Source organism: Poecilia reticulata, chromosome 9 (genome assembly GCF_904066995.2).
Source record: "Poecilia reticulata chromosome 9, P_reticulata-male-v2, whole genome shotgun sequence".
NCBI lineage: Eukaryota > Metazoa > Chordata > Actinopteri > Cyprinodontiformes > Poeciliidae > Poecilia > Poecilia reticulata.
The window spans coordinates 20,739,133-20,759,043 of NC_088838.1; the positions used below are offsets into that span (position 1 = coordinate 20,739,133).

Consider the following 19,911-nt stretch of genomic DNA (forward strand, 5'->3'; position numbering starts at 1 on the left):
CCTTTCATAGTGTATGGGTCAGTGGTTTAGGAAAGAAAAAAATGTTCCAAATCACATTCATACACAGACACACTCACGCAAACCACAACACACACCACCACACAATCGTAACAAACCGCATACACAAAAACACACACAAGAGGTAGGAAAACACATCATGAAAGTGTGGCACACATCATAATAAACTTTTTTCCCATAAACCAAACACCCCAAGGAGGTGAGAGTCTGCGATCATGTGAATGTTTGTGTGCGTTACACGAGTCTTTCCTCATTGAAGTTTTATGACGAAACATGAAGCCTGTACCTAATTCGGACCATATGACGACACCGACGTTTGATCTCCGTGAGCTCTCTGAGACGCAGACGGACTCACGGTGTGTGTGGTCACACATTCACTTCCCACATGTGATGGGTTAACGGTCACCCACGCACAGGAGGGGGCGGAAAACAAGGGGCCACTGCAAAGTGAAGACGCATGTTCAAGCAAAAGCAGTGCCAGTCTAAGAACGGTCCGCCTGCAGCATTGTTGATCAAATAAAAACACAGATTGAGTCAAAGTGAAACTCAGAGTGTCACTGTGTCATGTCCAAATGGCCAAGCTGTACTTCGTCTCATCCATTTTAACTTACTGAAACAGAGAAACAATTGCCGAAACGGGTTAGGTCGAAGAAAAGAAAAAAGATGGCGACATGTATGTTCTATCACAAACAAAGCAATAGTGTTTTTATGTTTTGTAGCACCTGCAGTGCAAGTGTGTAAAACGTTTTCAAAGATTTGTGTCAACGTTGACTGACTGAAGTGAATTCCCTTCAGCTTAACAAAGGCCACAAACAGGCCGAAAGCATGATGCTGCCATCACCAAGCCTGAGGGTTTAGAGTTGTGCAATCTTGTGTTTTGGGAGTTATTAACGGACCATTACACATTTTTCTCAAATTCATTTAGGGAACTGGAAATGTGCTTTGCAAACACAGCTGTGCTTTCATTTCTTCACACTACCCCATAGTCTAGTCACAGTCAGCATTTGCCATTGAAAAGACAGAGTCCTTTTCAATGGTTTTGAAGGGACCATATTTTCCCTAATTGAAGAAGACGTTGCTTTGTTAAACAATAAACGGACTGAACTTATATAGCGCTTTTCCAGTCATTTTGACCACTCAAAGCGCTCTACACTAGAGTTACATTCACACATTCGCACTCACACATTTATACACCGATACGTAGATCGTTAGGTAATTTGGGGTTACCTCGACATGTGGCAGGAGGAAGCTGGAATCGAACCTACACAAGACGACTACTCTACCCACAGAGCCACAGTCACCCCATGATGCATCCAATGCCTTGAGAGTTATTTTGCCCTCTTATCCTGTTTGATAACTGTTGGCTGCTCTCCATGAACCATAGCGCTTTTGATGGCTCAAACTTTCTTCCAATAGCCATGGAAACCTTGTTTTAAATATTCAAACACAGAGCATTTTCAAATAAAATCTAGTAGCAAACTTCTCCAGTGTCCCTGAAACCTTAATGCTTCAGTTATGTCTCGGTTCACATCAGTCATATGTTTTGACAACACTAGATTTATTTGGGTTGTCAAACCCGTTGTTAAATTTTGTTTAAAATTTAACAACGGCTCAACTATGCTTTCAAAATTACCTGTTCAAAGTAGATTAAAGAAGATGCAAAAACATTTCTAGTTAAAAACTAAATCAGAGAAATGTTATTTTGATGAGTTGAACACAGACGTTGACGCAAACAGTGCAGTTGGCCAACTTTCTCTTTGAGCTGTCTGCACTTCAACTTTTTCTTTTCACTTATCCTCAGTTCATGCATCGTCTCTGTCTGTCTTTCTCTCTCTCTTACGAGCTTCTTGCCATGCTCCTTGTTGCAGCCATTCTTTTCCTTCCTGTCTGCCTCCTGAGACATTGCTCAGTCCCAGTCTCTCTTTCACCCCTGCTTGGTTCTCATGGTGCTTCTCTTGTGCTGATAGCCATTTCTCCAGGGAAATCTCCCACAGGAACGACACAAAGCTGCACACCTCCCACGGCTCTGTCTCCGTTTCCTATCACACGCATCCAGGATTTACTATACAATGAAAGGACACACCAAAGAGCCGTGCAAACATGCAGCGGTGTTGATATGACACACACTTTAGTGTACGTGTTTAATAGAAGAAAAAAGAGAGAGAGAGAGAGCAGGCGTAGCTCTCAATTTGTATTTATTTGAAAGTGATTCTTTTCAGGGCTGTAATGATGCTGTCACGTCCCACCGGGACAAATAAGTGTACTCATACGGGCATGCACTGAATTCAGGCGTACACAGACGAACCAATTTATAAACACAAACCTTCATGGATAGTTCTCACATGAGAGGTGTCCGCGGTGAGCCCTTACTTCCACATCCCACCCCACTAATAAGAGTGCAGATTCTGGGCCAGGCTCAAATGGGGTTTAGGTCCACACAAAGCACATTTCCCCATTCCTAACAGAAGCACATGTGCTGCCAACTCCCCCACTGACAGCACATGTGTCATAGCATATAAAAGTCTTCCGGGAAGAACTGACAAGTATAGTTTTGTCTGGTTCTTTTGCAGCCCTCTCTCTATTAGCACTCTGGACAATTGCCCTTACTTATATAGCTCTTCAGGCTATTTAAGCAAGCCTGAAGGGGTATTTATGTAGACTTACTTAGTCAGCAGCTGAGTTGTTGTGAGAGTGCTTTTGAAATAAAATGATGGTACAGTAAGGTACGGTACAGTATGGTATAAAAAACCTATCTAAATCAACATAGCCCTATATGAAAAAGTAATTACCTCCTTGTTAAATCATGAAGAAAGTGCATTAATTTTACAAGCCACTTTCAAGCCTAGTTACTGCCAGGTCACAAAATCATTTAAATGGTGCATCTTTTACAATACTAAAATGGATCTAAAGAAATTTCAAAAAGCAACTTTATGTTGCTGCCAAAAAGAAAAAATACACGTTTTAAAGGTTTATTAGGCAACTGTTTTTTTTTTTTTAACTCAATTGCTCTTTTCAATTCATGAATCCAATCATTTTTTGAAAACTGTTTTTTTTTTCTATATTTACTCTGGCTATCTTTGACTGATATTAAGATTTGTTTAATTAACTGTTACATGCAAGCGTGACATAAAAGGTACTTTTTCAGGACACAGTACACCTGTCTTGGTCCTTGACACAAACTTTCTGCTAGGAAAATGGTTAAAATATGATGGATGGATGGATGGATGGATGGATGGATGGATGGATGGATGGATGGATGGATGGATGGATGGATGGATGGATGGATGGATGGATGGATGGATGGATGGATGGATGGATGGATGGATGGATGGATGGATGGATGGATGGATGGATGGATGGATGGATGGATGGTAATTTGCTTCAAACTCTTATTTCATGTCACTGAGCACAAAATTTAAAGTGGTAAATTCCTTTTAAAAAGTTACTCACTGTATTTTTTTTTTTTTATTTATTTATAAAAAATTACAGTTTGGAAAACTTTCCAAACTTACCAACTGAATGAGGAGTCCTAATTTTGTCACATGACTCTGCATCTTGATTCAAGGTTATCATACCATGGAATTCCTATGCTGTTTTCATGTCATATCCTACATGGCACTAAGCGACTCGAATCGATTTATTTATTAAGCACCACTTAATGCGAGTGTCCAACACTATTGTAAACACATGTATCCACCATATTTTTCACCAGAGTTGCAAGCATGTTGTGCACAGTCAAGTTTGAACGTGTGCAGTTTGTGTGTCTAGCCATGGGCTGATGAAGGGAGGCATGTGGTGGCCATTTAGAAGGATTAGAGCTGTCAGAGACATCAAGCGGGACTAATTATTCTGTTAGCACACTACACTGCAGGGATCCAAAGTGTGTGCATCTGTGTTGTTGCGTTGGACATTTGTGTGTGTTAGCATAAGAGAGGGCTTGCCGGGGAAAAGACTGAAGGGCGAATAAAGCTGGAAAAGAAAGATTTTAGAGGAATGGATGACAGATGGAAACGAACTGAGCCAGAAAGAGCGGGGAACTAAGAGCTGCCGTTTTCATCTGGGGAGAATGTGCTCTCTTTGTGGGAGATGGATTGATAGGAATGGAGGTAAAGGGAGCTTTGGAGGTGTAGAGGTAAGAAGCCCTGCAGGAAGAAAATAAAATAAGACAAATAAGAAGGGAGGAGGATGTACGGAAGAAAAGGTTGAGAAGGACGTGAGGGATGAGAGAGACGGAGCGAAAAGAGGTGACCTACCTCATGCCTTCATGGATAACTGCGTTTGTATCCCAACATCCCAACATGCACCGCTCTGCCACTCGGGGCGAAATTGGCCTGCAGCGCCCAATCAGCCGTGGCCTTTTACCACTTTGCCGTGGGGCAGAGTGTGCTCGAGTGAGTAAGTGCGCGTGTTTGTGTTTGCACTTGTGTGAGTTCAAGCGTGATCGCAAAACACACATCTGTTTGCACGTGCGTTCGTGGACATGTACCCCCCTCAGCGCGCTGCCTCCCTGATTTATCTCCAAACCGACAGCTCACTCATCTCCTCTCGCGCGCCGTCCTGTTTTCCATCTCTTCCCTTCTCTGTCTCTCTCATGTTCACCAGCCATCCATCCATCTTCTAAACACCTCCCATCTCTCAAGACCAACCTTCTCTGGCTCCCATTTTTATCTCTCCATTTACATCAATTCATCCCTCCATCTGCATCCACTTCCCGCCGGGAGGACAATTTCCTGAATACCAGCAGGGTGGAAAGATTTCAGATTTAATCCATCATCCATTTATGTGATGTGTTCAGGACTCAAAGGAAGGAGTGGGGAGTTTAAAGGTGGCGAGGGAACGACAGGAAGCACAAAGCGTGGGCACCATTTTAGGATGAATAGGTGGGCGGACGGAAAATACAATCCAGTTGACAGAGGAGACCACCGCTGTTTTATATTTTTAGAAACCGCACATTCATTTATTCCCAACATTTTTCATCAGACAGCAGAATTTGAAGCTGGTCCGTTATCTGCAGGTGCATGCATCATGTTACAGTGAAGCAAGCAGCCCGTCTTAGAGGGAGGACATCTTATAAGTGAACTGTCATTTAAAAGATTCTCACCACAAAACCATTGTCAACTCCCTCTGACCAGTTTTTTAGATTTTCATCAAAAAGTTACCAAGGTTTGGACATTCACATACAAATTATGTTCAAAAATATGCTGCATTGCAAACATATGTACAACCCTTGAACCTTTTCACTATTTAATAACAAAACTCTTCTTAATGGGAGTTTGTGTGGCAAAACAAACATGTGGAAGTAAAATGATACATGGTTTTCCAAAGTAAATATGAAAAGTATGGCATATATTTCTATTCAGTCCCATAGAGTCAATTCTTTTACAGAACCACCTCTGGAAATACAGCTGCATGTCTACCAGCTTTGCACATCTACAGGCTCGTTTCTTTGTGATTGACAGTTTTTCTTTGCAAAGTAGCTCTGAATATTTTTTCAAGTCTTGCATGAACACGTCTGTTATGTTTAGATCGTTCTAACAAGCAAATGTAATGTTGTTAGGGACACTGGATGGGGTTCTAACCTTTTGTTTCTGTTTTTTTTTTTTTTTTTTTGCTTTCGTCTCTAAATGACTTTACTGGAGTGACTCGTGTTTACTACAAGTGACACCCAATCAAAACCCTGCAAAAATACCACAAATTGATGTCAAATACACGGTGTTCCTCTACTGGATGAGTTGTCAGCACAATCCAATTGTCTAATTGTGGACAGTCACAATTAGACCACAGAAGTCAAAAAAAGACATAGGAAACATGGCTAAATGTTTTGTTATGAGTGAAATAATCTGCCAACACTTTCATCAATATTAAGGAATTATTGCCTTAGAACAACCTCCTATATCTTCCTGAAAAGTTACTTATAAGTTAGTTTTGTCTTATTACAAGTGCAAGATATTTGCACTAGAAACTACATCAAAATTACTTGGGAAGATTTTGTGGTTTTGCAGTGTAGAAAAGAATAAACCAGAATAAAATCCATCCCTCCTTCTTTGTGTCTGATTACAACATAAATCCATCCATCCATCCATCCATCCATCCATCCATCCATCCATCCATCCATCCATCCATCCATCCATCCATCCATCCATCCATCCATCCATCCATCCATCCATCCATCCATCCATCCATCCATCCATCCATCCATCCATCCATCCATCCATCCATCCATCCATCCATCCAGTAAATGTTCACAGATAAATGTTGACAGGGCTCGGTGTGGGAACTAACACTTTTTTCTGTTCCAAGAGCATATAGCTAAACGTCCGAGCACATTCTGCAAAAAATGTTTTATAAATTAAATCCTTCTACTTTTTTCTGGAGTTGTATAGTTATTTTAGTATCTTTAGGAGACTCCTTTCCTTCTTTTCTTCCTTTAAACAGAAACTACTCTGTTGATGTCTCTGCCAGGTCCAGACATCTCTCTGTTTTTGTATCTTACACTGAAGTCAACCATTGCAAAATGAGCTCTTTAGTCCTAGTTCTTACTGCTCTCTGGTGGTCGGTATAGAAAATACTCCATTACTGTCCATTCAGTTCACATTTCCATTTTATTACACCCTGTATCTTGTTAGTATCTAAATTTATACAATGTGACAAAATAAAATATCCCTTTTCCTTAAGATTCTAAGTTCAAGTTCTGCTTGCAGTTTTTGTCAACATCTGATGATTCAAAGCTAATCTGTAATTATATATACTGCTCAAAAAAATAAAGGGAACACTTAAACAACACAATATAACTCCAAGTGAATCAAACTTCTGTGAAATCAAACTGTCCACTTAGGAAGCAACACTGATTGACCCGACGAGGGTCCCCGTTGTCAATCAGTGTTGCTTCCTAAGTGGACAGTTTGATTTCACAGAAGTTTGATTTACTTGGAGTTATATATATATATATATATATATATATATATATATATATATATATATATATATATATATATATATATATTGCAAAGTACAGTATAGCTAATTAAGACAGAAGAAAGGAGAAAGGTATGGAGCAATAAATTTGGGAATGCTAATTAGGAATGAAGGACTATTGATATGTAAATGAAAGAGATGACAAGTATCCATTTTTTGGGGTCCTTTCTATCCCTCATTGAAGGATATTTATGATGGAAAGATCCAAGAAAAGTGAGCTGAACGAGGGAGTGATGGGAAATAGAAACAAAGAGAAAAATTATAGACAATTAAAGTCAAATTATGGGGGCACGGCATCAATATTAGCTGCTGAAGCTGATAATAAATCATCACTGTGCGCCTTGACAGTGGGTAATCGGCACATCTGTAATTGGTACAAATTGGTAATCAGTGGGGCATTTAAACTTCAATGTGTGTGTGTGCGTGTGTGTGTGTGTGCGTGAACGCGCTTTGCTTCTAGTGTTCTCATTAATGTGGAGAGGATAAAATAAAGGATAAACACATGCCTCCTTTTCTTCCAAAGCAAACATTGCAGCATCTGATTTGAACTCTGTAATTAGCTCCTCATTATCCACAGAGGGGAAATAATCTGTGAAATTAGCATCTGTGGCGGAGCAGGTTTAATAAAACTGTCATGTTCCGCCAAATCGGGAGAGGAATTTAATATTCTCGTTCTATACTATGTAATATTGGAATTTAAAGTTGACCTAAAACTATCAAATTCAATCAATCTGCTTGTTTTAGTCAACCACAAGTAACTTTTACATATAGGTCACGCCAGGTTCATGCTGTGGATAAGTGCCCCCTTCACCCTGAAACCCATAAATAAATTCCGGTTAGCAGGGTGCTCTCCTAATTGATAGAGTAACTCGAGGGAGAGGGAGAGAGACAGAGAGGGAGGGAAACGGGGGGATTATTTTATCTTTTTTCATATATTTATATTTAAATATCTCTTAGGGGAGCAAAGTCGATGAACTGATATAGTAGAACAAGTCAAAAATTCTTTTTCTGCACAAATTCTAGTAAGAAGTCGTCTTTTCAATTTATCACAAATTAATAGGAGGCACACGGCTTAAAAAATACGTTTGATATGGTTATTCTAAATGGGTATTCACAAAATGAAGAGTCGATGGTAAAAAAGCAGCATACGTAATGAATTGTTTGTGATCTGAAAGAACGCCGGCTCTTATTTTGCAGGGTAACCCAAAGATTCGGATCCCAGAACGGACCCGTCTCTCCCATCACTCTCATGAACTGCTTCGCAAACCTGTGGCTCGCTTGACGCATGCGCAACGCGCCATTGAAGGAAATGATACGAGAATTGAAATGGGGGTTTACAAAAAAAAGAAATCTGAGATTTCATCCTGCCCTTTCTTTGCTTCACGGGATGTTGAGATAAAAATGTTCTCCAAATGAAGTTCCCCCTCCTGTTTTGGTAAGGTATTGGAGGAATTTAGGGAGATAACCCAGAGTGTGCACAAGATTGGCGCAGTTTCACCGCTGGGAGGGCAACTTGGGACAGAGGCAGTTTTCACCTGCTAGCCACAGCTCCAGGAGATTCAGGTACTTTAATCAGTTTATTTTTATTAAATAAAATATTTTGCCTGGAATGTGCGTGATAGTTGCATTAGAGTATTTACCCACTGTCTTTTCTAAAAGGTAGTTACTTTTTGAAGGTAGGTTCCCCGGAGTTAAACTGATTTATTTGTAAAAAAAACATGTCTGCTAATGCTTAGCTACTCTGCTACCAACATTCAGATGTGCTAGCTGATGTTTTCGTAGCAGGTAGTTGCCTTGTTAAGCTGGTAGTTTTTAACGCGGGGCTACTTCCTATCGTACCTTTCAAAATAAAATCAAGTTGACGTGACAAACGTCAGTCAGCCACAGCTGAATCAATGATACAAGTTTTTAACAAGCAAATGTTAAAACAGAAATTATTTTAATATTTACCTAAATTTACCATAGTAGTTACTATAATATTATACTAGTAGTTGTTATGTTTCCTATAAACAAAGAGAAGTAAATTTTGCATGTCATATTACACCTCTTTTAGAAATACAGGCAACTTTTATAAAGTTTGCGTTTGTCTATTTTGTGTTATGGGGGTTTCACGTATAAGCAAGTTATTAAAAATTATCAGTAATGAACTGCTTTAATAGTAAAGACCTGGGAGATCACAACCAAACATTACTTCCCAGATAAAGCCCCTTTGGCAAAAATACTTTTATTTAACTTTAAAAATATTTTGACCGACCACGTTGAACTTTTAATGCATCTTGATAGATAAAAATATTTAAAATAGCTTAGATGTCTGTTTCAACTAATCTTTGGATTAAAAAATAAATAAATGAAGTATTCCATTTTGAAATTATCTATGGATTTCCCTCATCATGTGGCACCCTGGGTAGAAAGTCATATCTCTATAACAAAAACGCCACTTAAGGTTTTTTTTTTTTTTTTTTGAAAGGAATTTCAGTACACGACTATCGTAGTGTTTCATCTTTTATTTTGAAGGGAACATATCCTTACTTCCGCTACGGATCTGCTGTTTGCAGTAGCTTTGTCCCCCTCCCTCGAACAAACGCCAGCCAGACTGGCGCCGCTAGTAAGCAAATGAGCGAGACAGCCTAAACTTTTCTTTTACCGAAGGCATATTAGGTTTTTTTAAACATCGCCCTTACCTGCAGATTTCCCGGTGGTCCTCAATTATTTGACGGTGAGCCAGTGTTATCCGAGTTTATCTTATAAATGAAAAGAGTTGCAGAAAAGCGCTCATGCCTTCTGCACGCCACTCAGACTCGACACAAATCTGTGATTTATTTGAGGAATCGCTGCTATCCTTTTCTATGTTCTGTATGTGTTAATGTGATAGCATTAGTGTGGAATCAAAGTAGGACTTTTGACCCTAGTTAACCCGCTTTGTTGCTGAAATTAGATGCTTTACATTTAAATGTTTTCTATGAAGCGTGGAAAGTATGGAATTTGCCACAAGTGTGGAAAGACTTTTACGATGTGTTCAGTATTCCTAAAGATAAAAATGTTGATCTCTAAATATAATTTTCCCTTTAAAAAATGAGTAGACTGATTACATGAAAGAATTGGAGGATGTTGTAAGAAATTCAGGATTCCAGCAGGAAAGTAGATGGTCAGATGGAACACATTAAACAGATTATAGCCTAAATATAAAACTGAACAATTTATTCAGTGGTGTAATTTATGGGAAATAAATCTTTTGCTGTACAAATTATCTATAATCAAATTTGCCTATTTAAAATGTATTTTTACACTTGTGCAAACAAAACAATGTGAAAGACTATAGGCACGTATGTTGAATGTAAATAATATAGCAATGGTAAACTGCAGCCTAATAACTGCTCTGAAATGACTGTGAATACATATATTTGGTTACACGTCTCTCCTTGGGGCATGAGAGACCCGATGTCACACAACTAATAACAAGCTTTATTTAAAAAGGAACGGTTTACTTCTCAAACGTAAATGTCACCATTTCACGCTCTGTACCAGATTATAGCACAAGCTAATTCGCATCTACAGTCTCTCATTAATTGCGTCACTTTTCCGCCCTGTTTGTGAAAAGTCCAGAAGACGATATGTGAAGCTCTCGACGCGCGGCCCAGCTGTTTTTTTCTCAGGAAGTGCGGCACAACCTCCCAGCTAAGATGTCCATCGCCAGCACACCCACCAGCAACGACGCGTGCCTGAGCATCGTGCACAGCCTGATGTGCCACCGGCAGGGCGGCGAGAGCGAGACGTTCGCCAAACGGGCCATCGAGAGCCTGGTGAAGAAGCTGAAGGAGAAGAAAGACGAGCTGGACTCCCTCATCACGGCCATCACTACAAACGGCGCCCACCCGAGCAAGTGTGTGACCATCCAGAGGACTCTGGATGGACGACTGCAGGTGATGGACCCGAACTGAGTAATAGCTAGCGCACTCCAGTTGTGCAGGGCGTTGGACATAGTTGGTTCCCGCTTCAGTTTGTGAAACAAAACGAGGTTGTCAACCATTATCTAATTCCAAGCTTCTCTGATGGTCCTTCAGGTTGCGGGGCGTAAAGGGTTCCCTCACGTAATCTACGCTCGGCTGTGGCGATGGCCGGACCTGCACAAGAACGAGCTGAAGCATGTGAAATATTGCCAGTTTGCCTTTGACCTGAAGTGCGACAGCGTGTGCGTCAATCCCTATCACTACGAACGAGTGGTGTCTCCTGGCATAGGTGAGCCACGCTAACTTTTAGATTGAGTTTAATTCACTTCAACGAAGCATCACTCAAAGTGTCCGAAATGCAGCTGCGGTCGGGTTTTCGTCGACTCGTTCTGGTCACGAAGGTCAAATTAACGCCGACTCTTCCCAGCAGAATTGGAAACTCATTCAAACTGGTTTGTTTCCGGCCACGGTTCTGGCTTTCGAAGTCTCGTAAACAACGATATCTTCATCTGTCATTGTCTAGAACAGGGGTCACCAACTCCAGTCCTCGAGGGCTACCGTCCTGCAACTTTTAGATGTGTCTTTGCTTAAACACACCTGGATCCAATAAACTGCTCATTTCCAGCCTATTGCAGAGAGGAATGAATGCTGGTGAGGAAATTCAGACATTTTGGATCAGAGGTGAATCTAAAAGTTGCTGGATGGTAGCCCTGGAGGACTGGAGTTGGTGACACCTGGTCTAGAATAATTATGTAAAAAAAAAAGAAAATATGACTGGTTTATTCACATTTTATTTTTTACTATTTTCTCCATTGTCTGTTCCACGACAGCATCAATAAATATGAAACTCTGAGTATGTGATTAAATGCAGCTGCTGTGTGCATTTTAATCACACTTCTTTAAGTAAGTGGCGTCCTGAAGAAGTCCGTTTCACATGGTTTTCAAGAACAGGATAATTGTTTGTGGCGCTATGAATGCTGGGTTAGGGTTTCCTAAAAAAGAGGTAATAAATACTTTTCTATCATAATTTTTTTTTTATCATTATCAAACAGTACCACAAAATATCCAGTCCACATCGCCTACCTCTGACCTCAACCAAAACTCCGTCTCTTTGTGGGTTAAATTTAAACTAGTGCACCCAGATATTGTTTTCTTCAAAAAAAAAAAAAACATTAAGCTTGTTTTTTGAGTCATTATTTTACCTCTCAACAAGGAGAGTTCAAATAAATCAATGACATTCTAAAATTAACGACTAACAATGGGTAAACTTCAGAGGGGGTCTGTGTTTGGAGGCAAAAAGTGTTTTAAAAGTAGTAAATCCACTTAGTTGTGATCGTTTCAATCCAGCTCGTCTTCCTGCCTCTGGTCAGTCCTTCAGATTCGTTTCCATTTCAGCAGCTCATATCCCGTTCTGTCGCTCCGCAGACCTCTCAGGCCTCACGCTGACCGGCTCCGGACCCAGCTCCTCGCTGATCGTAAAAGACGAGTACGACTTCGACGCGCCTCCGACTCTCCCCGCTGTCGATGGCGGACACTCTCTCCAGACCATCCAGCACCCCCCGTCCGGCAGCCGCCCACCTCAGGCAGAGCCGTATCCGACCCCGAGCCTGCTTCCGCCCGCCGAGGCGTCCACGTCGGTCTCCGCGCAGTCCTTCCCTGCCATCCCAGCAGGATCGGGCAGTAAGGCGGCCGCAAGCAGTTCCCCTTGGTCTGCTTGGAAATGTAGATTTTTTTTCTTACCTTTCCATCTATATCCCTCCCCCAGATGCCAGCTCCAACTGGTCCAGGAACAGTGGCTTCCCCCCTAGCATACCTCACCACACCAACGGTCATCTGCAGCACCACCCTCCAATGCCACATCCAACACACTACTGTAACTTTAAGCTAAAGCTTTGCCTTCGTCAGTCGATTTGTGTCATAATTTGCCTTTACTTTGTAAAACGACGATGTTTTTTTCCTTTCAGGGCCGCTGCACAATGAGCTCGCCTTTCAGCCTCCGATATCCAATCATCCAGGTATAAATAAATCCTGTCAGGTTCAGTGTAAAAACATGTTTTTTTTTTTTTTTTTGTTTGACTGTGTTTTGATGAGCTGACCGCTCTGTCCTGCCCTTCAGCGCCTGACTACTGGTGCTCCATTGCTTATTTCGAGATGGACGTCCAGGTCGGGGAGACGTTTAAGGTGCCGTCTTCCTGCCCCATTGTGACGGTGGACGGCTACGTGGACCCCTCAGGAGGGGACCGGTTCTGTTTGGGCCAGCTCAGTAACGTCCATCGTACTGAGGCTATTGAGAGAGCGAGGTGATCTCAGAACTTTCCAGGTTTACACTGGCACTTAAAAAAACAAAATAGTATTAAGGCAAAAATATTTATCCCCTATCGTACTGCGTCAATGTTGTCCTTTTAATTTGAATCTTATTTCTCCTTTGCTTCCTTTCTCCTTCTGGTTTATCTTGGGTCCTCGTTTCCTTCCCTCCATCCCTCTTGTCGTTCATTCTTTCCTTTCTTCCTTGTGTCATTCTTTCCGTCCTCGTTTTTCCTTCATCTGTCTATAATCCGATTAGTTGTCAGAATAATGTATTACTACAGTAAAATAATCTCTATCTTTAGTCCTAGCAGGAAGCATCTTAAATAGTTTATTTCGTTTCTTTTACGCCTCGTTTTCCCTCTTCTTCCCCCCCCCCCCCCCCCCCCCCTCAGGCTTCACATCGGTAAAGGAGTCCAGCTGGAGTGCAAAGGAGAGGGAGACGTGTGGGTGCGATGCCTCAGCGACCACGCAGTATTTGTTCAGAGTTACTACCTGGACCGAGAGGCGGGCCGAGCCCCGGGAGACGCCGTCCACAAGATCTACCCCAGCGCGTACATCAAGGTGAGGTCGCCGGCTTTCCTCCGCCGACATGCTGAACTTTTTGAGTCTGCAACACGAGCACTGAGAGCGCCGCCCGTCCCTCCAGGTGTTCGACCTCCGTCAGTGCCACAGACAGATGCAGCAGCAGGCCGCCACGGCTCAGGCGGCGGCGGCCGCTCAAGCGGCTGCCGTGGCGGGGAACATACCTGGTCCTGGATCAGTCGGAGGAATCGCTCCGGCCATCAGTAAGAGACAGTAGCTGCACATTTAGGCTTTTCTACGACCAAGCGTTTTACCGTGTGGGCCAAAACGGTCAAGTTGAAAGCAACCGAGAGCCATGGAATTTAGATGTTTTTTCATTTTTTATGAAAGTTAATTTCAAAGGTTTTTAAAAAATGTTAATGATATTGTGAATTACTGAGATGTTTCTGTGAATGGACTGAATATGCTTTCTTAGAGTCTTCAAATTTTCTCAGAAATTTCCCCTCCCCTCCCCTCCCAGGTCTCTCTGCCGCCGCCGGCATCGGGGTCGATGACCTCCGACGGCTCTGCATTCTCAGGATGAGCTTTGTTAAAGGCTGGGGGCCCGACTACCCCCGGCAGAGCATCAAGGAGACCCCTTGCTGGATCGAAATCCACCTGCACCGAGCCCTGCAGCTCCTGGACGAGGTCCTTCACACCATGCCCATCGCTGACCCCCAGCCTCTGGACTGAGACCCTCCAGCAGCAGGTCCTCACCTGAACACACACGGCCAGTGACTAGTCTTCCTCAGTGAACTCCAGACTGTAAAAAAAAAAAAAAATAGATAAATGTTTTCAGGTGTGTCCGAGGCGTCGCGTTGCACTAAGGCTCCAGCTGTTGCTCACGGCAACAAGAGCCAAAGCCATCTATTCAAACTACGTGCTCACGTTTAATGCATGGCTTCAACTGTAGGACTTTGTAGAAACTATACACCAACACGCACATAAACGACACCAGCTACTGACGACCTACGACCTTACCGAACCGTCGCGGAGCTGCGTGGGTTTTACCCGAGGACGGCTTCAGACCCGCAGCTGCAGGTGCGACGGTCACGCCGATCACTTCCTGGCCGCCGGAAGCGTCCGGGACAGGATGTGAGAGGTCGCCGCAACAATCAAAAGAGAGCCGCCGTTATCTGATGCAGAGTTTCAGCCTCGCCTGGAGCCGAGACGTGTCTGAACATGTCCAGGTCAGCTGTTGTCAAACGTTTTTTTTTTTTTTTTTTTTAAGATAAACTTCAGCTCTGTGCGGGGAAGACGAGTCTCTGTTTGCATCGTCTCTGTTGAACAAGATAAGTGGCTTGCTAAAGTATTCATACTCGGTCGTTGATTTTTAATTTTTTTTTTTTTTGCTATTACTTTTTGTTACGTTCACATTTTTATTTCATCTGGGTATTTTGTGTCTTAGAGTAATGCGATGTTTTCTACATTGTTTTTTTTTTTATTCACAGGAAAAGTTAAACATTCGGAATGCACGTGTATTAGGACCCCTGATGAGATACTTTGACTAGGCCATTTTAAAACATGAATACGCTTTGATTCCCATCAGCTTTGCGGTCACTGCTAGAGATGAGCACTCCCACAGCATGATGATGCCACCACCATGCCTCACAGCGGGGATGGAGGTTTTCCCACCTCGCAGCCTTTAGGCTGTTGACTCAGTTTGGTTTCGGTTTCATCTGAACAAAGCAACTTCTTTCACAACCATGGCTCGCTGCAAACTGCGAAAAGGTCTTTTCTTAGTAATGGCTTTCTTCTTGCCGCTCTTCCTCATAGACCAGATTTGTGAAGAGACAGATTAACTTGTCTGAACTGTGGATCTCTGCAGATCATCCAAAGAGTTTCCCTGATCATTGCTCTCCTTGCAGGGTTTCTCCCATGACGTCGTCGGCCTTGTCCGGGTTTCCAGGTGTCGTCTTTCCATTTTTTTTTTTAGAAAATGGATTGAGCTCTGTTGGATGGGATTGACTGTTTAGTAACCTAATCCTGCTTTAAGCTTAATCTCTGAGCCGTTTTGCTGCTGTGTTGCTTGGTCGACTTCTGAATGGATTTCATTAAAACGCGTCGGAGTAAAAGGGGGCTGAATACAAATGCTTTAAATCTTCTGATTTTTGTTATTTATTTCCACAGTCTTTACGCACCACATTACATGTGATCACGATTCATTTTATTGAAGTTTGCGGTCGCAGCAGGAAAAACTGGTGTTGATACTTTTGCAGGGCTGTAATTTTCCAGCAGGCAGCCTGTGTCACTCCTGGGTCAAATTCCCTCAAAAGAACTCCTGACCACATGTAAACCCAGTACTTCTCACCCTGCTGACTCTTAGTCACGGATGCTAATTTTTATTTTTTTATTTTTTTTTTAAAAAAAGCTTCTGTTTTATGCCACCGCAGAGAATCGGCTATTTACCCTCTCAACGGGAGAGAAACTCGTCTGTTCAATGTGGAAGTGACACAGACAAGCAGAGGGAGAGACTGATGTTGATCTCTCGGTACAAAGATTGAGGTTTATCTGTGTTTTTGGTGACCAGAAGTGACAATTTCTGAGAACAAAAACAGTCTTTTGTAAACATTAAACAGAGGAAAGTCCAGGAAGTCCTGATCTTAATCTGTTTCCAGTCATATCTGACACACAGGTTGGAGTCCTGACAAAAGCGAGCTGCACTCCTTCATACTTTATCCAGGTTTACTGTGGGAAGTTTGACAGAAAAACAATAAGAGGATTTATAGCTTGTGCTCAGCCTTCGTTACACTTTTTCCCCCCCTACTTTTTCTGATTTATTTGTTCATTTGTAGCACTTTACCTTTGACTAAAGGAGCGAACAGGTCAGTTCAGAGCAAGTTAAAGATTACAAACAGAACGTTGGATTCAGATCGTACAATATTTAACACTAAGCCTCCTTTATTAACAAAAACCCTGATTGCATTCATCTTTTTTCTTTCTTTTTCTGTTGTCCTCATAAATCCATGTAAATATCTTTGGTTTGCAAATGCATGTGTGAATGTATCCATATCAAACACTTTTCTTATGGAAGTTAAAGTCTGCTGTAGATCGGTGACGTTGCACTCGGCAGGAGAGGCTCATAAAGTCACATCCTGACCACGTTTGGCTTCTTCTTACTTTAAATTAAACATTAAAGCAGACACACCTTTAATCTGTGCTGTTTAACATCCAAGTTTTACACAGGTTTTGGGGTCTAACAGTTTAAAAGACGAGCAAGATGTTACTACTTATTGAAGGAAGATAAATGATTTGATTTAAAAACCTTTTTTTTGGTCTAAAGTTAATTGTCAAAATATCAGTTTATTCATTTATCAAGGGCCAAAAATGCTGCAATTCGACACATTAAGTGAAAATATTTGATCATTTAGGTCATGTTTAAAAATCTACATAAAAGTATCATTTAGTAAATGCATAATTAAATGTGGAAATAATTCATTTAAATATGCATTTATAGTTTCACAAAATATATAATTTTAGCATACGACAAATTACAGTTTTAACTGATTACAATTTGCTCAAATGTAATGTAAATGATCAGTGGCACTTTTGGTCCTGGATGTCTTCCATAATTCGCCGTGTTCTGACCAGCAGCGTTTTTGCTCGCAGTGATTTCGGTCGTGTCGTCCAGAAAGCCCGTCGCTGTCCAGCCCCGATTGTTTACCCGGTGGAGCTGCAGAGGGCGGCGTGTTTTCTGCTGAAAATTCATGCTGAATTGAATCCAAAAGTGTGCTTTTTAAAAGGTGGAAAACATTTTTTTGTTTTGTTTTTTTTTTTTTTTTACATGATTTGCAGTTATTGTAGCAGCCGAAAGCCGGCTTGGGTGAGTAAATGTTGACTACTATTTCAGATCTAACTGTACCTGTTTTTCTCATGTGAGAAATTAAATACGGACTGCTTTTCTCCATTTGGTGTCCTGTTGGTTTTGTCATTGAGCCAGTAGCTCCAAAACTAATTCATCAGGATGTGGATTTTGTATTAAAGCTCCAGCTGAAGTGACACTCATTAAGTTCATAACAGCCCGCTGAGTGAACATTATGGTGTTTATGTTAGACAATTATATAAAAAGGGAGGGGTGGGGGGGGGTTGTTTTGCTATGACAACCGTGGGAGAGTGGGAGAAATGTCACTAAAAGCAGCCCGTCCAGACACACACTCGTGTGTATGTGAGAGAGAGGTTGAACTGAAATCCCCCTGAATGTGTGTTCAGTCAGAAAGACCCTGTTAATCGCCATGTTACTGCAGATTTATGCAAAAACATCCCATCAGCTCTTAACAGAATACATGTAGACTTGTTGCAGTAACTAAGGTTAAAGTCTGCACAGGCTCTGCTAAAACAAGCCCAGAGATTTAACTGAATGCCGCCATTTTGTTCTTGATTCATATTCTGGGAAGAAAAGTGGCAGAAGACTTCCTGGAGCTCTGCAATTAAATTCTTATGAAATAAGGGAGAGATTTGCTCTCATCGCCTCAGAGAATAATACATATTAGCATTAACACAGATGGCAGAATTCAATTCAAGCGAGTTTCTGAGAGCCGCCACTTTGACTTGTTTGAGAATTTAGTTGTTCAAATGTTGTGCTGTAGTAATGTGCAACTTTGCAGTTGCATTTTAACAAATAAGCACAAACGTTCATCTGTTTTAGTACCTCAATCCAAAAGGCAGACTTCAAGCAATTACACAGTTACATATTTGAAATAATCAATGACAAATTTATAATTTTAAAGTTTTTTTTTTTTTTCAGAATCAGTGAAAAGCTTTATTGGTCAAGTTTGTGTGCAGCTAAAAACCACGAAAAATCTGAAATTTGTTTTTATGCCTATTTTAGGACAAAGCATGGAGAAATGTCTCCTGGTCCAAACTTTATTCCTTCTATTTTCTAAACTTATTGTTAAACACGATAATAAAAAAAGGTTAACTATAAGTTAAACTACACATTTTTGTTACATTAGTTGTAAGCCACCATCAATATGATCAGAAATAAAGTGAAATATAGTTATAGAATAGTAAATAAAAACTGAAATATAAGTATTTGTTTTTGAACTGAATTTCAAAACGCTCACCTTTGCAATGAAAGTGTATTCTGATTTATTGAGATACACCGTTTCACATTCACTGTAGTGTGTCTGCTAATGTGTACAAGAAAAAAATGTTATGTAGAATAAAATATTTAAATTCTCATTTTGAAGGACATTTTGTAACATCATGGGTCCAACCGACGAGAAGCAGGGAACCAGTCCTCTTCTATGAACAGTGTTTTACTCTCATTTTAGTAACAGACTTTTCTTTTTAATCGATGTTAGAAGATGAGGCGCTCACTGAGGCGAGTGACTAACAGTTTAAACACATAAGTGGTCAGGCTCAGGCTCTTCACCAGCTGCAGCTGCATTTCAAACATTCACGTTTCAAATCTGAGGTTTCTACACTTTTAACATCTTTTTTAAAAGAAATGATTTTCTCTTTCACTATTAGTTTCTTCTTTTTGCTGTAAATTCAAGACATACAGATGTAAGATTTAGGAACGTGCAAAAGAAAAAAAAAACAAGGTACAACTAGACTTAGATGAGGACAGAAATAAATTGATAAAGAGGTAGATGGAAGGATAAATTGACATGGTTACTTAGATGGATGAAAGCTCAGATCAGCAAACGTGGACAGAAAAACAAGTGGATGTGAAAATGGAAAGATGACTAAAGGGACATGAGGAAAAGACTGACTGGCAGGAAGGATGGATGGATGAGCTGATTGAAAAAGATGAGCAATGGTGGATGGACAGATGGACAAAAGGATGAATTGGTGGATAATCGGATGTTCAGACTAAGACGTAGACGGATGTCAGCAAGTTGTGGAGTCAGAAACTCGTGTGAACCAACCAAATTACAACCTGCTTCGACAGAAACAGAGATGTTTCTGACTCTTATCGATTAAACTCAAACTGGAGCTCAGAGAGAGAATAAAGTCTGGAAACAACTTTATGGACAATGCAGTTTCTTCATCGAGGTAGACCGCAAAGTCAAAGATCTGACTCAGCCTTTCTGCACTCCGTGAAGCAGGTAATCTTCTGTTTAATCCCGGTTTAATCCCAACAATTTAAACACAACCG

The 19,911-nt window shown here is 41.2% G+C and overlaps 1 protein-coding gene across 1 annotated transcript; it reads left to right on the forward strand.

Annotated features, from left to right (window-relative positions):
- Positions 1–8,562: 8,562 nt before the first annotated feature.
- On the forward strand, positions 8,563–17,715 carry LOC103470200 (SMAD family member 4). Its single transcript, XM_081610700.1, has 9 exons — positions 8,563–10,913; positions 11,055–11,229; positions 12,366–12,620; positions 12,706–12,813; positions 12,905–12,955; positions 13,057–13,240; positions 13,640–13,808; positions 13,894–14,032; positions 14,290–17,715. Exons 1-9 carry the CDS (start codon positions 10,674–10,676, stop codon positions 14,499–14,501), a joined length of 1,533 nt encoding a protein of 510 aa, XP_081466826.1. The 5' UTR covers positions 8,563–10,673; the 3' UTR covers positions 14,502–17,715.
- Positions 17,716–19,911: the final 2,196 nt, after the last annotated feature.